The 22,154-nt window shown below is 38.0% G+C and overlaps 1 protein-coding gene across 1 annotated transcript in view; it reads left to right on the plus strand.

Annotated features, from left to right (window-relative positions):
• LOC307255015 (corticotropin-releasing factor receptor 2) overlaps positions 1–17,803 on the plus strand; it is a gene marked incomplete at its 3' end in the record, with an annotated part of 31,732 nt that extends 13,929 nt beyond the window's left edge. Inside the window, exons 3-12 of the mRNA XM_080033611.1 lie at positions 4,718–4,803; positions 5,393–5,499; positions 6,215–6,332; positions 6,477–6,630; positions 11,165–11,225; positions 14,006–14,078; positions 14,510–14,595; positions 15,762–15,897; positions 16,702–16,743; positions 17,663–17,803. Coding sequence (XP_079889737.1) covers positions 4,718–4,803; positions 5,393–5,499; positions 6,215–6,332; positions 6,477–6,630; positions 11,165–11,225; positions 14,006–14,078; positions 14,510–14,595; positions 15,762–15,897; positions 16,702–16,743; positions 17,663–17,803 — 1,004 coding nt within the window. The remainder of the gene's footprint in view (positions 1–4,717; positions 4,804–5,392; positions 5,500–6,214; positions 6,333–6,476; positions 6,631–11,164; positions 11,226–14,005; positions 14,079–14,509; positions 14,596–15,761; positions 15,898–16,701; positions 16,744–17,662) is intronic.
• Between the last annotated feature and the right edge of the window lie 4,351 nt (positions 17,804–22,154).

Raw genomic sequence — 22,154 nt, forward strand, 5'->3', positions numbered from 1 at the left:
TGAAAATGCAAAAGAAAATTATCTATAAAAAGAATAACGCATAAATCTCAAAGTGTAAACCACACAAATAAATGGGTTGTACATGAAATGATTTATTTATTATGAAAATGATTATAAAGGCTCAAAATCATGGCAGCAGAGCCACAGACATATTTTTTATCCTGAATATTCTTATTCCTTGTCAGAAAAAGAGATTATGGTGTGCTGTGTTGGTTGCTATTAATGTTGTATTGAGACGCTAGCCTCAAGCAGGGATGAAGAGCATCAACTCCACACCCCCAGATTGTTGGGGGATTTTTCTAACCATAACCCTTGTTGTCACACCCAACCAACGCTGACTCAACTGACTCCACATTTCTTTCGCTCAGCTCCCTATGGAGCCAGGAAAGACTTTATGTAGCTTGTAATACACACATGCAGTAGTGCTTCTCAAGATCTGCAAAAAAAATCCATGTTTAAAGTGGTTCATTTACAGCCATTATTTCATTCTTTCAGCCTGCTTCCTTTTCATTAATTATTGGGTGGAAGGAAGTTTAATAAAGACTTAACAGATGTTTGAGTCAGACATTACCTTACATTGCACTTTATCTTTCCGCCTAGATGAGCAGTGCTCATGGAAGCTGAAATGTCTTTACTGCCATCAGCCTGCTGTGTTGGAGGCACTTGTTAATCTTCGATCATATCTTAAACTGCAACACCTTTGATTAAGATTAAGAAAGTTTATACAGTAGATCATATGAGTCTTAAGATGCCTCTGAGAAATTGGGCCCTGTTTGATAAAAAATGGCTAAAGGTATGCAATACCATCGCTATTTAATATAGCTTTACTATAATGATTGTCATATTTTTTTTTCTAGATACTTTTACATCATCCTGATCCTATGCTGTCATGCCATATTTTCATCCCCTTGACCCCTGCCTTTATGGCCTCACTTGCCCTCCGATGTCTGTGAATGTTGCATGTCAGCTTCGCTCCAGTTCCCACTGCTTACATGAAATATCAAACTGCAATGGGCTGTTAGAATCCCATGCTGGCCTAGTTTACTCCGGCCCCGGCTCATGTAATGAAATTGCAGATGGCTTGAAGGAAACGCTGCCGTAACTGGCTCAGGAGGAGTAGGGCTCAGAAGTGTGAATGTCGATAGTTAGCCTGCTATCGGTGTATGAATGTGTGTGTGAATGGTAACGTGGGAATGGGAACAGGTCTCCCTTGCAAAAGAGTCTTCGGTCTCAATGCGATTTACCTGTATAAATAAAGGTAAAAAAAAGGGGCTGTTTTGATTGCTCAAATTTGAGATATTGAAGTCTTTCATCTTTACTAAAATGTTATACTCCTCCACCAAGAAGGCTACATCTTTACTGACTTTTTCACAAGGGTGCTGAAACAGGTGGATGATTTGTGACATGCTGTGAGCAAAAGCTTGGTGCTTCGAGGAGGCGTTGTATAGCAATCTACAACCATCAATCAGGAAACCGACCTCCAGGCTCAAAAGTAACACAAAACCAGAGGGACAGATGACAGACTACAGCATACAGCAATCAAACACTGGACAAAGAAAGGCAGGCTTACGCAACTTTTAAGTGAAAAACGTTCTTTGATATTCCCTTGGCCACGTTACAGCTCCCACGGTTGGCAGCACAACAACAATTAGCTGAAAATTAAAAAAAGGTCATGCACTAGAGCAGTTAAGACATAGGCTTTTTGGTTTGTCTTCCAGATTAGCTCTGAGGGCTTATTATTAATTACATAACAATTATTTATGTAATTTTAAAAGTTTTATGATTCAAAGTATTACCTTGTTAGAACTAATGCATACCAATTGTATGTGATTTGACCCAAAAGCTCCTTTCCTTATTTATCACAGCAAGCACTCCTCCAATCCTTTAATCCTCATTTTTGTTTGCAAGTACCTATTCAAGCATCCATTTTAAGCCAGAAAGTTGGCAGGGTGGCTATAGCGGAGGAGGTGGGCACTGTTGGCACATATTCAGCTGTGTCTGGTATTGCACATTTCTTTGTAACCATTTGCGTCTTTACACCAGTAGACTGTGGTCACTGGTGGGCTGCTTACGGCATTGTGAACGCCTCTACACAAAATATCTATTCTATTCCTCTCCCAAACTCAAGGCCGACTGAGTCATTTGACTGATTTGTTATTTTTATATTTTAACTTATAACATATAAATATATAAAGAATATAATATAGCAATGTAAAGAACAATGTGGGGATCATAACTTTTCTCATGCGTAATGCACAGATGGTTCAGAAATGTGCTCTCCCCTGCACCACTGCCTTGAAATAGTCTTCCTGCTTCAGTGGAATGGCTCACAGGGACAAGACTCACACAACCTGCTTCCCTTTCTTCTATTTCTTCACGCAGTATGACATTTGCCAAGACAGACTAAGAATTTTATCTAAAAAGCACCTTGGGCTGCTACTGTGATATTAGCTCAGGCGACTTAAAGCTGCTGTGCTGGTTTTCATTATTGTGTTTGCAGATAGCATATGTCTCAGGATAACAATACCATCGTGTTTTGAAAATAAATGTGTAATTTTAGAGAAAGCTAAAATATTTGATTGGCAGAGAACATTCCCTCTTCTGAGTGGCCGGGTTGTTACATCAGATGTAGAAGACTTACCTCCCTCCCTAGAGGATTTTTGTTGCTGTTGATTATTTAAATAAATCCAATGTCCTGTTGCTGCTGCTGCCTTTTTGCCTCTCAGCTCGATTCCCTGGTTGTTTTTTCTGCGCAGGGTATCCTTTGTGCGCTTTGCTTTATCAATTGTGTTGGGAGAAGTGGAAATTTCTATAATTAAACCAACACTAAGCTGAAAGCCGATACAGTACCAACAGATGCCATTATAAAAGTAGTGCAGCTGTCAACAAGAAACATGTTGGTTCATTTATACCACGCCTAAGTGAAATGCCAAATGCATTTTTGCTTGCCGTTATCGGGAAAAAAAAATTGATTCATAAATCTGCAGAAGTATATATAGTTGCAGGGTGGATGCATTATTCGGCATAGGTGTAGCATATTTACGTTTGCATGGTGTGTGTGCAGTACTCTGTATTTTTTGTTCGGAATATGATATAGTAGACAGGTTTTTGTCTATGCTGTTATGTACAGCCTTAACAGACAATGACAATTTAGCATAATGTTATTGCCTTCTGTTGAAATCTGCGACAGCCTCTATGTTTCTATAAGTCCTTTTTTCTGGGTAAAGATGGCCCATCCGTTTTTTATAGCGGCCCACCCCAAATATAATTTTAGGCTAGGACATTAGCTGCCACACTACAGATGCCTTAACTAACCATTAACTCTGCTGTCACTGATCAGTCGAACACGTTTAGGTAGTTACGTTGTAAATTCAACTACATATTAAAATGCTGTATTGATTTAACCGATCTGTTTAATCTGTGTTGACTGACAAATTGCACTACTAAAATGGTTGAAATAGAGACTTTTTTCATCCATGAGCAGCACATTGTATTCATCTCAAAAGTCAAATGTAAGTATGTCACAAGCCTTTTTAAAGGAGCTTTATTTAATACTTCTCTGCATAGCTGCCACACAGAGTGTTCTGTTCTCTGCTCTCCAAACACAAATGTCAGATTACGTAACATTCCTCCGAATGCAAAGGATATCTGCTCGGCTGCTGCCTCTGCTTCAAGAGTCGCTGTAGGCTTTTCTGAGGTGGATGGTTATCTCACTTTCTACCATATTGTATATGTGTTGATAAGAAGATTTGAGTCAGGGTGAGTGAATATAAACATTCCAGTCTACACATGCGTGAGATTTATCTAAACTGCTAAACCCTGGGGGGGATAAACAATAAGCATAACATATTATTCATTCATCCACTCATATACTTAGTGAAATATCACAAATTTAACCACAGGAAACAGGATCATTTGAAGTAATTTAAGGAGGTTATTTAGAAATAATGTTGAACAGTTTCATTATTTATCTGTCAGGCATTGATTGAAGTTGAATATGTAATACACACTAGAGGCCTGTGAATGGGTATAATGGTTAAATAACAACAAAAGGTGCACAAGATGTTTTATTTTATTTGTAAGGCTTTTTTGAGAACAGTATTAATTGGAAAGTTGTCGCTTCTGACAGCAGCAAAATCATTATTAATGTGCACATTAACAGAACAACTACATAAATGGTGTGTGGCAAAACAGAAAAGAGGAGGAAAAAGAGGAAGAAATTATATATTGCTGCTCTGACCCCTCCCCCCCTCCACCCATACTCTTTATACTCTTTTCAGTGATAAAGGGCCCTTTGAATGTGCGCTGAGGAACTGCAAAATGAAAACTTAAGTTAAAAGATTTCTATGGAAATAGTGTTTGAAGAGAGATGCAAATAAACCGACCATGTAAGAGGCTTTGCATTTCCCCACTATGAACATAATATCTGTTTTTGTTGAATTGGCATTCTGTGTGAGACAGATAGTAGTGATTGAGTGTGAATTTAGTTTTTAAGAAATAACAAGGATTTATTTTAGCTTTACCGAATATGCAAACACTTCAGCACCACAAAAAACCTCTGGGCTGTACTTGGCGGTTCAGGTGTTTGCAGTGTCTGATATTGAATACGGATGGGTGATTTGAAGTGACCAACAAATCCCTGCCAAGTTCAACTTGTTTTTTTTTTAACGCCAGCAGCGATTGCAACAATGCTACCATTTAATTGTTTTTCTTGCAGGGAGTGCTTACAGGGATTGCATGGAGAACGGGACATGGGCGGTGAAGAGCAATTACTCCAATTGTGAACCCATTTTGGAGGAGAAGGTCAGTGTGGATTTACAGATTTTGCATGTCTTTTATTCTGCAAGCAATCTGTTAACCATTGTAGATGCATGCACATCACAGTTTCTCATAATAACACTAATGGCACCCAGGAATAGTGAATCAGATGCAGCAAAGGAAATGTGGTGTTTTGATTTGCTTAACGCTAATTAACTGCATTATAATTTTCTACTACGTAATTTCAATTGAACTGTTAAAATATGTGTTTCCAGACGGCTGGACAAACTCACAAGTACACTCTTGTCTGTGTCCCCATAAGGAAAGTCTGAGGCCAATGTGTTAGCCTGACTCATTGTGTAAAATGAGTTCTGCCCCGATAACCTCACATTGCGTCTCCTGGTAATGTGTATTTCTGGGTATTGCTCTATTTTCTCAGATAGTTTTAGCCAATGATGTCTAAAGTGTGTCAGTGAGCTTTCTTTCATTAAAGCGAAACCTCAAAGCAGCTATATAGCTGAAGAAATTAGATACACCCTGGTTCTATTCATGTATGTATCGCATTTCTAACCTCTTTGTCGTTTTAACTATCCAGCAGTCACATTAAAGACGTAATTCATGTGTTGTCTTGCAGAGAAAATATCCCATGCATTATAAAATAGCGCTGATCATCAACTACGTAGGCCACTGTATCTCCGTGGGAGCTCTAGTCGTGGCCTTCATTCTCTTCTTGTGCTTAAGGCAAGTACATAAATAGTACCCATCTAAATGTGTGTTGCATGAGCCCTCCTAGACGACAATCAGGGAAATTCATGTAATATCGTCGGACAACTTATCGTTAACTCGCTTATGTCAAACAAACAGATCTCTGCAGCCCGGCTCAGCTGGAGCTCCCAGGCTAACAGAGAAATTATGTGTTTCAAAACACTTCTCTCCAGCTAAGCAGTTGTATTTTGTTTCATGTCCCGGTGCAGGCACACCGACGTCTACTTTCAACAAACAGATCAGATACCAAACAGCCACAGCTATATTGTTCACTTTGCTGTCATCACTGTGGGCTTTTCAAGGCAAATAATGAACTCAGTCATATTGATCATGCAGAAATTGTGCATATCATTTTAGATTCAGCACGACTTGATGAAAAAAGACCCCTAGTTCCATGACCTGGAATTCACCACAATTTTAATAATTCTTCAGTTTTAAAGTTTTCCAGTGATAATTGCCTGTGAATCCATGGAGTGCAAACAAGAACTGCTAGAAGCTATTTTAGCATTGTTAAAAACATTATTTAAATACAGTATATAGGTTTTCAGTGTAATATTGGGGCCTTTAACTGTAATGACATGACCAATAACTTAACAACAACAATAACCACTTTGAATAAATTGCAATCCCTCTTTGAATGCATGATAATAATCTATCCCTATGATATTTTCCATTTGACTTGTGGGTGTAGGAGCATACGATGTCTTCGAAACATCATCCATTGGAACTTGATCACCACCTTCATACTGAGGAATGTTATGTGGTTTTTGCTTCAGTTGATAGACCACAACATCCATGAGAGCAATGAGGTAACAGCATTCATTTACAGCACCTGTGTTGCACACACATTACATAGAAAGCAATTACAAGTTTTACAAACAAAGTTATACGAAGAAAACTATTATTTTGCAATGTACAAGTAACTTTAAATCTTTTTATGTTTTCTATTCCAGCCCTGGTGCCGATTAATTACAACGATATACAACTACTTTGTGGTCACAAACTTTTTCTGGATGTTTGTTGAAGGATGTTACCTCCACACAGCTATTGTAATGACTTATTCAACCGATAAGCTCAGAAAGTGGGTCTTCCTTTTCATCGGCTGGTGTGAGTATGTTCCTGTTGACAGTACATTAGCAGCACTTCACCAAGCTCTTTGTTCTGTACAATGAATTTTTACAGTTTATTGCACTCACACTATGTTTTGATTTGAAATGAAAATAGAACTGGGCAGTGAAATACTTTAGCCCTTTGTATGAATTGAGGTATTCTGGTTTGAGCTTTTTTTATGGATGTCAAATCAAATCAAATCAGTTTTATTTGTATAGCCCAAAATCACAAATACATTTGTCTCAGTGGGCTTTACATTTCATACAATATGATACAATATGATACAATATGACACCCTGCCCTTACACCCTTAGCTCGGCTGAGAAAAAACTCCCAGTAAAAAACCCTTTACCGGGATTAAAAATAAATAAATTGAAGAAATCTCAGGGAGAGTCGACAAAGTAAGGGATCCCTCTCCCAGGACGGACATACTGCAATAGATGTCATAAGTAGAGAAAATAACGAAGGAATTTGATCATTGACCAGCAGGTGATTACATGGTAATACTAAAGTAAAGTGCGAATAGTGTGGATGCAGGAAGACTTCAGATGCTGCCAGAGGATCCACACCGTCTCGTCTCCACCAGGGAAAACTAAGGTTTCCAGCGCCGGGATTACATCCCACGTCTCCAGGTGGCGTCCTTAACCACTGCAACATCTTCCGCGTTGATGGTCCATTCTCAGATGTTACCGGAGGGGGGACCAGATCCACACCGTCTCGTCACGACCAGGGAAAACTGGAAGAGGACAGACAGGCAACCATTAATCAAAGCAAAAAATTAATTTAAAAATTTAACAAGCAAGCGAGTAGAAAGAGTACTATCCTGATGGACGGTGAATCAGTGCTGATGTGAGGCAATAGCAGGCGGGGACCATCCGCTCCTAGGACAGCTGATTCCGCACATAACTCGGAGTCAGTCGAGTAGCATGGAGAGTGCTTGGTAGACAGAGGGAGAGAACCCCCGGGGCATCGCTCAGCCAAACATGGAAGATAGACAGAGGAGAACAAATGTCAGAGAAATGGTATCAGTTATGCAATTAGATTTTGCATAAAGATGTTCCTTCAAAATGCCAAAATTAGAACCTGGGTTGGTCGGGCCCCAAAATCCAGCCTCATATGTTATCTGGCCTTGGATGCATTGATTTTGTAGATTCATATTTATTTGGTGTTCAATGATCCCAGAATTAAGAATTATGAATCAGGATTCAAAGTTTGTTCTGACCTTGAAAACAGTTGTTGATCAATGTCACCTCAAGGTCTATTTAGTAGCTTTTTTAGAGCTTTCAATGATATCACATCATGGCGTTTGCTTGGATGTCATGTAAAAGAAAATGTCCATATTTAATGAGCACTTTAAGGACTTTTCTCATCCATGTTGACTTAATAGTTGAGTTCCAATTGTTAATTGTTTGTATGGCAATGGGGAACAAAAGTTGAAACGACTGTCTCAGCCTCAGTCGTCATATAACGGCTGTTCATGAACTTTTAAAACATATCACACGACCACATAACTTTTAAATGTTATACATTTCTTGGATTACCTAAGGATTTTGATGATATTTTGTGATAATATCGTGAATCATGATAATATTGGCCAGGATAATCGTCCGTTAACGTCCGCTGCCTTTCTAGTCGGCACCAGAATTGCCCACCACTTGGACTTGTAGCTATAATGTGTGAGAATTAACGTGTGTGTAGGCCTAGGTGTGGGCTAATAAAAGAGGGAGAGAGCTAATTAGGTCGGCTCAGAAAGCACAGCAAAAAGGTTTTCGTGTTTACTCACGTTCGTCAGATGATTTTTTTTCTTTTTCCTCCCGTCAGCTGTCATAATACTGTCTTTACGCATGGCGGTGGAGACGAACCCAAAACAACACACCGCGGCCCGGTGATAAGGAAACAGTAGCCTACACTAAGGTTTAACAAGAAACTTGGCCGGATGAAAATATTCACAAACAGTCGTATAGCCTACAAGTAGACTACGCTTCAAATCCTAAACGCGCACGGTGACGTAGGCAAGGTGCAAGTGTGCCCAGGCCACGAGCAGTGTGAGCACAGGCCAGCGGGGGGAGTGGGGAGCGGGGGGAATCGTGCTGAATCGTGCTGAGCACGGAACAGGCAAAAGGCACTAGTGTGAGTGCGCCCTAAGTGAAGTCTGGTCAGGGAGTGAAACGGAAGGAGCCTTAGACTCTGCTATGCTATCATAAGAGAACAGAGCTGCAGTGAAGTGTTAAGTCCCTCACATTTTGTGCTTTAGAATACATTGCGAACATGTCGCATATGCCCCTTCTTGACCACATCAATTATCTATGCTCACCTTGACTTAAGCTGTTATGAAAAGCATAGTGTAAGAATGTTTTCCTCTTGGGGGCAGAGGAATACACATGGAAACATCCTTGTATGCTTTCCTGAGCCAGTCTGACATTTTCTTTCCTTCGTTTTATGAAAAGGACATTGTGTGTTCTTGGAGGGAGAGAAATAAACACATACTGTACTTTACTGCATCTAGGTCATGCAACAGAGCTTTGTGAACACAAATGAAAAATACATAGGTAACTTGCAGAGAGGCAGATGACTTATAATTGGCAACGACACATGAATAATGTGATTTGGAAGTTCATAAAATAGAAATTGCTTTGAAATAGAATGACCCAAAGGCAGCTATCACTCATATCAATTTAGTTTTAATGCCCTCATGTAATTCTTATGATGATTACATTACCTGTGTCACTTTGAGGAAGGTCTACTTGTCAGTACTTGTCATGCCCTTAGCACCCCTGCAGGTGCATATTAAACTTTTTTTTTAATACAACATATCTACGCAGCCATTTTCAGTGATCGTATCATCTTGAAAAATAATACTTTGATTTTCTATGATTAATGCCCATCATCTATAATCTTTGAAAATAATACAGTGTCATTTACATAAATGTGCATGTAACATCATTGAAAGAAACAGGCTAAAAAGGTTTAAGGCAGATTAAGGGATATTGCAGCAATTTAAAATAGAATTTGAAAAAATTCAAATGACTTGTTAAGAGTTATTTTAAACCAGGGGGGGCGCTCTTGGTTTATATGGTTAGAGCGCCCCCCATAGAGGCTCAGTCCTCAGTAGCAGCAGATTCTGGCTTGGATTTGAACCCCCCAAAAACTGGATGGACTATCACTATACAAAATACAAGTATGTCTATGAAATATGAAGAATAATTGATACAAATACCTTTGCTCTACAAAAACCTTGAGCCAGCAAAGAGATCAAAAGTCTGAGTGTGCCGATGATACAAGTCTTGAGAGATTATTAATAGGAATCCATTAAGAAATGACGTAAGTAGGGCAGCTGTTTCAATTTGTCTTCCACCAGAGGCCTGATGTTAGCTGGGATTGAAATAGGTTGAGACCTGTGTTCTTTCAGCTCCATTAGATATCATTTCACTGATCATTTCACCTCTACGCACATTGGATCCACTTTGTCTGGCTTTATCGTTATGAAACTTGGGCATATGTGGTCAACTTCCTGTATTCGTGCAATAACACGTCTGACTTGTGCGTTGGCTAATGATATTTGGTTTGGGGATTATGTTCTGCTCAATTAGCTTTGCCGGCTCACTGGCAGGGGGATAAAGTCAAACCTGATCTGCTTGTTTTTAAAGGAGATGCCTTCCCAGGAACTGCAGGTCATTAGTGCTTTTGGGTTACAGCGTGGTAGATTCCAAAGTGCATTAATTTTATTTTTTATACTTCCATCTTAACACGGCCAAGGGGTTCTGATGCAGCAAAGTCTCAAAAAAGTTTGATAATCACAATTATAAAACTCATTCATATAAAAAATAAATAAAGGATTGTAGTTTAAAAAGAATAATTCTGTATTGCACAGAAAGACCTTTTAAACCCATAAAGGTTTTGTCCATCTGTTTTGAAGAGAGGAAGACAGCACAGAAAGTTTAAATTATTTATTTCTAGCACAGACAGTTCAAGCACACAGGATGAAATACAAATCCCGGGAGCCGATTATGCAGCCATCCCACTCCTCATAACATGTCACTGCCATGACCAGGGCTTAAGCTTTGCTCTGCATTCACTAGACAACTCATGCTGGTTGGAGGTGATCACTGCTGAGATGTGGTCCATGTTAGGTAGAGAGAGCTGCATTACACAAAATACTGTGGACAGTAGAGAATTTACCAGGATTATATTTTGTTAAGTGTATTGTTTACGGTAACAATTCCGAGAATCCATTATTTCACTACTGGATCTCTTTAAGGTCAGCAGATTTGACTTGTGAGGGATGTATCTTATGGCAGCCATTGCTGTTTTTGTACTCAGGAGCTTTGTAGAATTGTTATCTTTCCATATTCTGATCAAGCTGTAGTTCTGTTTGTAGTTAAGTTGTCAAATGCCCTTTACCATGGGTTGCTACATGCATTAGTATATTGCATAAATATTTTATTGAGGTCTTTCAACAGTATGTTTATAATACTGTAAATGCTTTATGTTAATTCAGGCTCACACTATTTTTTGTATTTCTCTATGACAGGTATCCCATTCCCTATAATAGTTGCCTGGGCCATAGGAAAGTTGTATTATGAAAATGAACAGTAAGTATATATATTAAAAAAAAAGAAAATATATATATATATATATATATATATATATATATATACACTCAACAAAAATATAAACGCAACACTTTTGTTTTTGCTCCCATTTTTCATGAGATGGACTTAAAGATCTAAAATTCATTCCAGATACACAATTGTACCATTTCTCTCAAACATTGTTCAGAAATCTGTCTAAATGTGTGATAGTGAGCACTTCTGCTTTGCTGAGATAATCCATCCCACCTCACAGGTGTGCCACATCAAGATGCTGATCTGACATCATGATTAGTGCACAGGTGTGCCTTAGACTGTCCACAATAAAAGGCCACCCTGAAATGTGCAGTTTTGTCTCACAGCAAAATGCCACAGATGCCACAAGCATTGAGGGAGCGTGCAATTGGCATGCTGACAGCAGGAATGTCAACCAGATCTGTTGCTCGTGCATTGAATGTTCATTTCTCCACCATAAGCCGTCTCCAGCTACTTCGCACAGCCATTAAAGAGGAGTGGACCAACATTCCACAGGCCACAATTGACAATCTGATAAACTCTATGCGAAGAAGATGTGTTGCACTGCATGAGGCAAATGGTGGTCACACCAGATACTGACTGGTTCTGAGTCCCCAGACCCCTAACAAAGCAAAAAAATGCACATTTCAGACTAATCATGATGTCAGATCAGCATCTTGATGTGGCACACCTGTGAGGTGGGATGGATTATCTCAGCAAAGCAGGAGTGCTGCTCACTATCACACATTTAGACAGATTTGTGAACAATGTTTGAGAGAAATGGTACAATTGTGTATCTGGAATGAATTTTAGATCTTTAAGTCCATCTCATGAAAAATGGGAGCAAAAACAAAAGTGTTGCGTTTATATTTTTGTTGAGTGTATATATACAGTCATATGAAAAAGTTTGGGAACCCCTCTCAGCCGGCATTATAATTGACTCTGCTTTCACAAAAAAAATATAAAAGTGGTATGTCTTTAATTTACCAGGAACAGCTAAATACTGGGATGTTTTCCAAACAAAGATTTTTTGAAAAGCAGTATTTGGTTGTATGAAATAAAATAAAATGTGAAAAACTGGCTGTGCAAAAATATGGGTACCCTTGTGGTTTTGTTGATTTTAATGTCTGTAACAGCATGTAAAACTGATGAATTTAAACACAAAGTTGGTTGGATTATGTTGTTAAGCCTTGAACCTCATAGAAATGTCTGTTTAATCATGAGAAAATGTATTTTAGGTGCCTAAATGCAAGTTGCACTTCTCTTTGACTCTCTGCTGAAGTGAGACAGAATGGGATCATCAAAACAGCTCCCAAAAGATCTGAAAAACAAAGATTGTTCATTGTCATGGTTTAGGGGAAGGCTACAAGAAGCATTCCCAAAGGTTTCAATTGTCAATTTCGACTGTAGGGAACGTTGTCAGGAAATGGAAGGACACAGGCACAGTGGCAGTTAAACCCAGGCATGGCAGACCAAGAAAAAAACAGGAGCGGCATAGGTGGAGGATTGTGAGAATGGTTGCACACAACCCACAGATCACCTCCAAAGACCTGCAAGAACATCTGGCTGCAGATTGTGTATCTGTACATCGTTCAACAATTCAGCGCAATTTGCACCAAAACATAATGCTTTTTATAAAGACCAAATAACTTAATTTTTGTCTCATCAGTCCAAAGCATTTTCTTCCAATATGAATCTGGCTTGTCTAAATGAGCTTTTGCATACTCCATGCAACTGTATCTGTGGCGTGGGCGCAGAAAGGGCTTCCTTCTCATCACCTGGCCATACAGATGTTTTGGTGCAAATTGCACTGATTTGTTGAACCATGTACAGATACACAATCTGCAGCCAGATGTTCTTGCAGGTCTTTGGAGGTGATCTTTGGGTTGTGTGCAACCATTCTCACAATCCGCCGCATATGCCGCTCTTGTACTTTTCTTGGTCTGCTAGACCTGGGTTTAACTGCAACTGTGCCTGTGTCCTTCCATTCCCTGACAACGTTCCTTACAGTAGAAATTGACAATTGAAACCTTTGGGAAAGCTTCTTGTAGCCTTCCCCTAAACCATGATAATGAATAATCTTTGTTTTTAAGATCTTTTGGTAGCAGTTTTGATGATCCCATTCTGTCTCACTTCAGCAGAGAGTCAAAGAGAAGTGCAACTTGCATTTAGGCACCTAAAATACATTTTCTCATGATTAAACAGACATTTCTATGAGGTTCAAGGCTTAACAACATAATCCAACCAACTTTGTGTTTAAATTCATCAGTTTTACATGCTGTTACAGGCATTAAAATCAACAAAACCACAAGGGTACCCATATTTTTGCACAGCCAGTTTTTCACATTTTATTTTATTTCATACAACCAAATACTGCTTTTCAAAAAATCTTTGTTTGGAAAACATCCCAGTACTTAGCTGTTCCTGGTAAATTAAAGACATACCACTTTTATATTTTTTTTGTGAAAGCAGAGTCAATTATAATGCCGGCTGAGAGGGGTTCCCAAACTTTTTCATATGATTGTGTGTGTGTGTGTGTGTGTGTGTGTGTGTGTGTGTGTGTGTGTGTGTGTGGGTGCGTGTGTGTGTGTGTGTGTGTGTGTGTGTGTGTGTGTGTGTGTGTGTGTGTGTGTGTGTGTGTGTGTGTGTGTATATATATATATATATATATATATATATATATATACACACTGTATAGTGTATGACCCTTTAATGTTTTTTTTTCTAATCCAATTGTACTGATTCTGTTTTTTTTCTTCTGTCAACAGATGCTGGTTTGGTAAAGAACCTGGAAAATATATGGACTACATTTACCAAGGACCAGTTATCCTTGTGCTTCTGGTGAGCAACAATACAACAATTTTTCACACTTAAGGATGTGTAAACTGGTGTTAAGAAAATGGATTTACAATGCAAGCCATTTCTGTCCAACATCTAGCTTAATGGAAAGGTTCACTTAATCTCTCTAACGGGTCAAGGTATTTCGAATTCATACAAATCCTGAAAATGAGAAATTGTGTTAATGGGAATAGTTATGTACAAGCTATTACCAGAGTGTAGCAGTGCTGTGACCAGCTCTGGTTCGTGTGCTCCTCTAACACTTGTCTCGTTGAGAAAAGGAGATGGCTTTGACTTGTGTTGCTACTCCTCCTACTCATTTAATGAGCGGAGACTGTTAGCAGCTGAACAGCAGCTCTCTCGTTATATTTTCAGTGTGAGTCATAAGCACATGGTTCAAAACTCATTATTTTGTGTGTTTTTTTTTCTTGTAGATAAACTTTGTTTTCCTCTTCAACATTGTAAGAATTCTCATGACCAAACTGAGAGCTTCAACCACATCTGAAACAATACAGTACAGGTGAGTCCACATTGTGAATGACTATATACAAGACAGACATAGGGAATAATGACACTCTCTCGCATTCGGTTTGCTTCTGCTTAGGATATCATGCAGTGTTTCAAGGTCGTGAAAGAAATATATAAAAAAAAGTACTTCCAGCATCAAAGTAGCTGATTTTAAAAGTAGACTTGTTTTGCTGATTTTAAAAGTAGACTTGTTTTGCGTTCGGACACACACACACACACACACACACACACACAACCCCCACACATTCGAGTGGGGCATAATCATTGAGCAGGATTATTTTTGTAAATTTTTGTACATAGTCAGATTAAGTGGATCGGCAGTTTCCTTAAAGTGAAATTACATTTATTGTGTTTCATTAATCTTCCCGAGAGCCTATGGCAGGCATTAGGGTTTGAATTTATAGATACGAGAAAGCATATTGCTCTGTGTAATAAAAAGTGAAAGATGTCCCTGTCATATTTAGAAGAAAAAAAAATAGACAAACAAATCGACATGAGTCTGCACAAGGTATTTATAGTTTTTGCAGTTTCATTGTGTCCCACCTGTAATCTTTGAAAGTGGAAAACCTGTCATGTGGCTGAGGGTAGACTTGATGAAAAAGTAAATGCAGTGATTTCATATGTGCTCGACAGATGTGAACGAGTGCAATCCTTATCCTTATGTTGTTATGTTGTGCATCCGGCCATGAATTTTGAGAGTGTTTGGTCACCTTTTACTTTTACCTTGTCAAGTGTTTTCGTCTTCTTCAGCGATTTTTTAAAATTTCATTTTGAGCACACTGGGTGTTTGCAGTGTCAAAGCTCAGCTGACTTCAATTCTGGCTTTTAACGCTACAGTTGGATTTACGGTTTGTTGTGTGTGACGGATATACTGATGCAAGCCATGCAGATTTTTACCTGAGTGTCAGGCAGAGAGTGTTGAACCAAACATACAACATAATGGCTCCTTCAAAATGTTGACCAGTATGAGATGCGGGGGTAAAATTTGACAAGGAAAGATGATTTTCTTTAATGTTTAAATTGCCAGTTTGGCATAGCGTGTCAGGATTGTTGAAAGAAGAAAGTCTGCCACTGACACAGATTTTTTATTTTTTCAACTTTATTGAATTTCATTATTTTATAAATGAAGCAGCCGTTGTTCCCTTCATGTCTTCACAGAAAAGCTGTGAAAGCAACATTGGTCTTGCTGCCTCTGCTTGGTATCACCTACATGCTCTTCTTTGTGAATCCGGGGGAGGACGACATTGCGCAAATCGTTTTTATCTATTTCAACTCCTTTTTACAGTCTTTTCAGGTGAGCATAATGACATGATAGGATCATCTGTCCAACATAAAGAAACCCTAACGTACTATTTACAAACTTTTTTGTTCCCCTTTTAACCTGTCATTTTAATTCAAAATTTCATTTTTTTATAGCATTTATTATCTGTTTTATTTCTATTCATGTTGGCTTTTTTAATGTGTGCTCTATACTTGATGTATTTTAATCTTTCTTCTGTAAAGCACTTTGAGTGGCCTTGTGTCTGAAATGTGCTGTTCAAATAAACTTGCGTTGCGTTGAGTTGCGTTGCCTTGCCTTGCCTTGCCTTGCCTTGCCTTGCCTTGCCTTGCCTTGCCTTGCCTTGCCTTGCCTTGCCTTGCCTTGCCTTGCAAAGGGAACGTTGTGAATCGCAATAATTTTTTTGAATGTGTTTTATCTCTGTGCTGATTCACTACTCTCTGCAGACTTTTCTTGTGGGACGATGAAACGAAGTAGCTTCCGGGCTGTGCTTATGGTCCTCCTGGCCTCATGTTTGGTGCTCTCAGATGGCAGAGCTGTGTGGGCATGATAGATATCTGCTTTGTTTTATCTTTTCTATCTACTGTGTTTCAATGTAATACTGAGTGGGAGGAAAGCAGGGATTTTAAGCAGATCTTCTATACATTCAAGAAGGATTGCAATGCATGCAAAGTGTGCTATAGAAATCGAATGCTTAATTGGTTTTGCCCTTATCTTCTCATGACTGCACCATGAGTTCTGTGATATCTAAATGAGATGCCTTTACACACTGAAGCTGCATTTACTGCTTCTAACAGTATAATTTGTCTCATTCCGCAGGGGTTCTTTGTGTCTGTGTTTTACTGCTTTCTAAATGGAGAGGTGAGTCACTGGAGCTTTGGCAAAAGACTGTCAGTATTTATGAATGTAATCAGATTGTCAATGTGTTGCTTGATCTACGATCTAAATATAGAACCACATAGATTTTCTTGATTAGTTTAGTAAATATCCTCCTTTTTATATGTTTATCCTTACATTTCAAGCATTGGTAGGATCAGAAAGCTTTTACGTAGGAAGAAATAAAACCTGCCTAAAGATTTTCCATTCCAGTTGTGTGATTTTGGCATTTTGATGTTGGTTATTGAATATGATAAAAACAACTTTAATTGAGGTCTATATTTTCCATCTAATTAAAAAGCAGGAATTCCAGCCATGAAAGTCATAATTCTTTCAACAGAAATTACACATTTGTCAGTTATTGTGAAAAATGAAGGACTCTCTTCGAGCACTCATTCAACCCTCGAATATTTTGAACGTGGGGGTGGAGAAGTGGTTAATTTGAGTCGCCACTCATGTACAGTTATTCAGTACAAGTTCACCATTCTCATTGGCCAAAGTGGACAGGTTTCAATTTAGCATATGTTAAGCTAAAGCACTTATCAGACATGGATAACATTAGTAACATTGTCGGCTTCGTCTCACTGTCGGAGTGACTTTCCATGTTGAAAGTGATATGCAAATGTAGCTTTATCTAACTGTCTGACTTAAGCATACATTTAACAGGTTTAGAAGTAGTATTGATTGAAATACTTTCATTCCCAAAATGTTAAACTATATATATATATATATATATATATATATATATATATATATATATATATATATATATATATGCAAACATATGCCTATAAAGAGTAAAAAAAGAGACACTGAACAATTGAAGTGGTCTCTTACTTTTTTCTGGAGCTGTATATTTATAAATGTTATAATAAGTACAATAATATCATTGTCATCCTTTAAGATACGTTCTGCAGTAAGGAAACGGTGGCACCGCTGGCAAGACAACCACGCCCTTCGAGTGCGAGTGGCGCGCGCCATGTCCATCCCCACATCTCCTACCAGGATCAGCTTCCACAGCATCAAACAGACCACAGCTGTGTGACCACGGGAACAAGCACATAATCTCCACAACAGCAGCCAAGGGGAACAGATTTAGCATCTTTAAGTACACTTTTACTACACGTGAAGTATGACTGGACACAGTAGATTCCTGGCGGAGTTTTCTCTGGAGATTAGAGGGTTTTAAAAGACATAAAAAATGGCATCACTATCAAACTGTCACATGACAAGTCTTATCATCTGATCTTACAGTGTTCTTATCCCTGGTATCATACTGCTTAGTGGTTATTAGTGAAGCAAGATAATCACAGAGGATTTTCAGCAGGATACTTCAGCAGCTCAAGCACTTGTTGGAATCTGCTCCATGTTACTGTAGAGAAGGAGGGAGATGAGGACTACTTGCAATTTAATAAGAATCATCGACCAACATGCACTCAAAACGTTGCCCAGAAAAATCCATTTGTATTCGAGTATGGTGATTATCAAAATGCAAAAAATACTCTTTGAATGAGTGGAACTGCTCTTTGACATAAACATCTGTTTTTGAAAGCTAGAGGCTTTTGGCAAAGAAGAGGTTCAAGAGTTCTACTGAATAAAAAATCTAATCTATGAAAGACATTACATTCAAAAGAGGCTCTGATCTCTCGTAAACAGGGGTTTGAAAAGGGTGTTGTGTGAAGTGAACAATTGATTTTCATCTCACAACTTGACAAATTTTGGTCAATGTGAGAAAACGATTTTATACAAACAACATGTCCTCAGAAACATGTCCTTTTCTCCTTTCAACTTTGAATTATTTTTCGTCTCAACTTGGGGCGAGTTTCGCTTTCTTCTCCCCACAGCGTGTGTCCATGTTTTGATCTGCCTCAGACCATACAACCCATAGGCTATATATACACATTTATTTTGTATAAGTATGTTTAAGTGCCATGAATGGATGCATTATGCAGGCACAGTGAAAGCAGATTAAATGATCTTGGCTTCATGAAATCCTTGTGGCTTTCTAAGTAATCAGTGTCACAACTAAGCTGCTGGTTCTAGGGAAGAGAAGCTTAAAGAAATGTACACCAATTGGTTCCCTGAATCTATCCATTCATCTGCAATGTCATGTTTTCAAAAATACTTTGGTTTTCCACAAAAAAGACAAAGGAAATATAAGTTTTGAAAATGATAAGAAAGCATCAAAAAAGTTTCAATTTGTTAGTTGCAAGATAATGTTATGATTCAGATGCTTCTTTATCTGTGGCTACACTCAAATGAACTTAAGAAGAGTATGGCTGGCCATCCGGTGATACCGTAAAGAATATTTAATGGTATAGGTTAATTTTGAGACATTAATCAATTGATATTTAAAAAAGACAACTGCTTTCTTGGCCTGCGTGAAACAACACTATTAATATCACTCTCATATCTGTCTCTGAGTAATGTTGCTATTGCCAGCAGCCGGTTAGCTTAGCTTAGTTTAGCATAAAGGTTGGAAACAAGGGTAAACAGCTACCCCTGTTCAGATGATTCTCTGTTGGTTTACTGGCATCCTCATAGAAACAACCAGACTCCATACTGCTCACAGCCAAGAAATAGGATAATACAAACAAGACAAAACACAATAATAAGCGTGGCTAGCTCTTTTCCCTTGTTTCCTATCTTCATGCTGAAATGAGCTTACAGGCCGCTGTCTATAACATATCTAATCAATACTCATGAAAGTGGTATCAAAATGATCATCTAAATCTTAGCAAGAAAGCTAATGTGCATACTTTCCAAAATGTTGACCAATGTTATAAATGGTGTATCTTCTTTTATTTTAATGTGTTTATTTATTTGTTTGTTATTTACCTATACATTTATAAATAATATGATTAAATAATATAATCTGAAATAATTGAATGATGATTGGATCTACTGTGTTATTTGGATTTGAAAAGGTAAAAGAAAATATAATGAGTTGATGTAAACAAAATAGTTTGAGGGTGTTGTACAGACCATACAAGATTCCATCTCCTTGGTGAAAATGTACATTTCTTATTTGTATTTTGTAATTTTTCATTAGAATACTTTGTTGTTGTTGTTGTTGTTGTTGTTGTTGTTGTTGTTGCTGCTGCTGCTGCTGCTGCTGCTCCACTGGACTGACATATGCCATTGTATGAAAATATTGAAAATCTAAAGTGATTTGGTTGTAAATATTTTTTGTAACATTTACCTGAATTTCCAGCATCACAACCCGTGCTGCTGTAAAACTGAACACATTACCTCGTCATGTTATGTAGACATAAAAGGGACATAACATAATACTTATAAAATATTTTCATATGGAAATAAATAGAATTGAAAAAATAAATCCAACTCACCAAAGAGTAAAACCATGTTTACCAGCATTCCGATTTTTATTGTCCACATATTTCTATTGTTGCCACTGCACTTTGTAGACAAAATCTTATAATTTTATTTTGTACGCCATTTATTTTACATGAGGAAATGTGCTCAGTGCAGTGTGATGTCAGGTTTGTTATCTTATTGCTATAGATGAATACATCGGACCCACTGATTTTATCGAAAACGGTTTTGTTGAACCACCTTTGTTGCCTTACAAATGCGAGGAAATGCATTTGTTGCGTGAAAAAGAAGAAGCTATTGTATCTATGTTAATGATGTATCATTGTGTTTCTGAAATACGTTTGTACATGCACACTTCAAAGGAAAATAAATATTCATTGCAATTAAAATGATACTCTCATTTCGGCCCTTTGGCTTTTCATGTTAAAGATCTTGTGTTTTTTGAAGAAGCTGGTTAACAACAGTGATTTGCATTGACAGCATATGATGCATATTGTCTATTCAGTTACACTCGGCAGTCTGACATTAGCTGCACATTGAGCTAATAAGATCTGTTGAGTTGATTAATTTGCTATTTATCTCCCTATCTCCAAGGACTGCATGAATCTAATGCAGCAGTCTGGCGATGACTGAATAAAATCATTATTCTCATGATAAAGTAGACCACCTCAGCTTCACGGGCACTGGGTAATTGTCTTACTTGTAAATATAGTCTTCAGATATAGAAGTCAGGATGCCCTGGGAGAAGCGCCTGCTACGTTATGTAATAGGAATGTAGATATAGTTTATTTCACTTCAGGCTGGGCGGGAATGAAGTGGAGCAGAAACTACTGCCGGGGCCCAGAACCCCTTAGGACTGGATGAGTTATATACATCCCCTAACAATTAGCCACGACTGTGATGCAGCCTAACAAAGGCTTGTTGTGACAATTAATGCTTTTGATGTCTGACAACGCTATGAAAGGCAGAGCGTGGATCTGACGTTTTGTAGGGTATCTATGCCAGAGGCAAGCAGCACATCTGCACTTTACTTTGGCTCATTGTCCCTAAGCTCCTTTGTGTCTATATTAAACTGCATTTAACCAGTCATTACGCTAGGATACATAATATAAATGACTGGCATGATAGCCCGAAGCTGCCACTACAGTTTCTAAGAAGGCTTCGTCATATGATGCCATGATGAGGTGTTTCCTTCAACAATGTGCCTCAATTTAAAACCTAGACAAACACAACTAAGTACATTTTTATTAAGTCAGTTGCCAAATTCCTAAAGGTATTTTTTGCATTTTGAAAAAAATGATTTCTTCTGGCATAGGCATTCATTAAAAAGCTTTCTGTTGAAACATAAAGGTCTGCTTAGTTGTCATTGGCAGGAATCTAAAATAGTAGTCGCCTCGTGAGGTTCTTTTTTAAGTCTTGAGAAAAACTTAATGGGCCAGTTTCACAGACATGGATTAAGCCTAGTCCTGGACTAAATGGAATTTTGAATGGAGATTGTCCATTGAAAGTACAATTTAGTCCAAAACTAGGCTTAATCCATGTCTGCGAAACCGGCCCAATATATTTAAATTAATAAACGATATTGTCCTGGGCTAGTAGACTAATATACAACAGATAGCTTTCTTGGCCCCCTCAGTCAGAATCTGAGAGACACCAAACGATAAGTTTAGAATTTTAATTATTTGGAAATTTCATATATTATTTGTTCAACTGAACGATTATGATTAAAGAGGTTTTATTTCCCAGCTTAAATGTCTATATGTTCTTTTTAAAGTGTTTTACATACTGCAAGAAATACAATTTGAGTTGGCAAAACCTTTTAAATTTTTTTTTTGGGAAATATATGCTCCAGCAGTTTTGGAAATAGGCGTGCAAACCTTTTCAATTATTAATATTTAGAATTTGAACCACAGGACTATTGGACTGTCTGTGTGTTAGGGGAAAGTCAGTTGAATAATGAATAGATCAGATTAGATAAGATTCAACTTTAAGGACAACCAGTACAACAAAATGCAGTTTAGCATCTAACCAGTAGTGCATTAATAAAACGTTTTTTGTTA

Source organism: Ammodytes marinus (genome assembly GCF_949987685.1).
Source record: "Ammodytes marinus genome assembly, chromosome: 9".
NCBI classification, from domain to species: domain Eukaryota; kingdom Metazoa; phylum Chordata; class Actinopteri; order Uranoscopiformes; family Ammodytidae; genus Ammodytes; species Ammodytes marinus.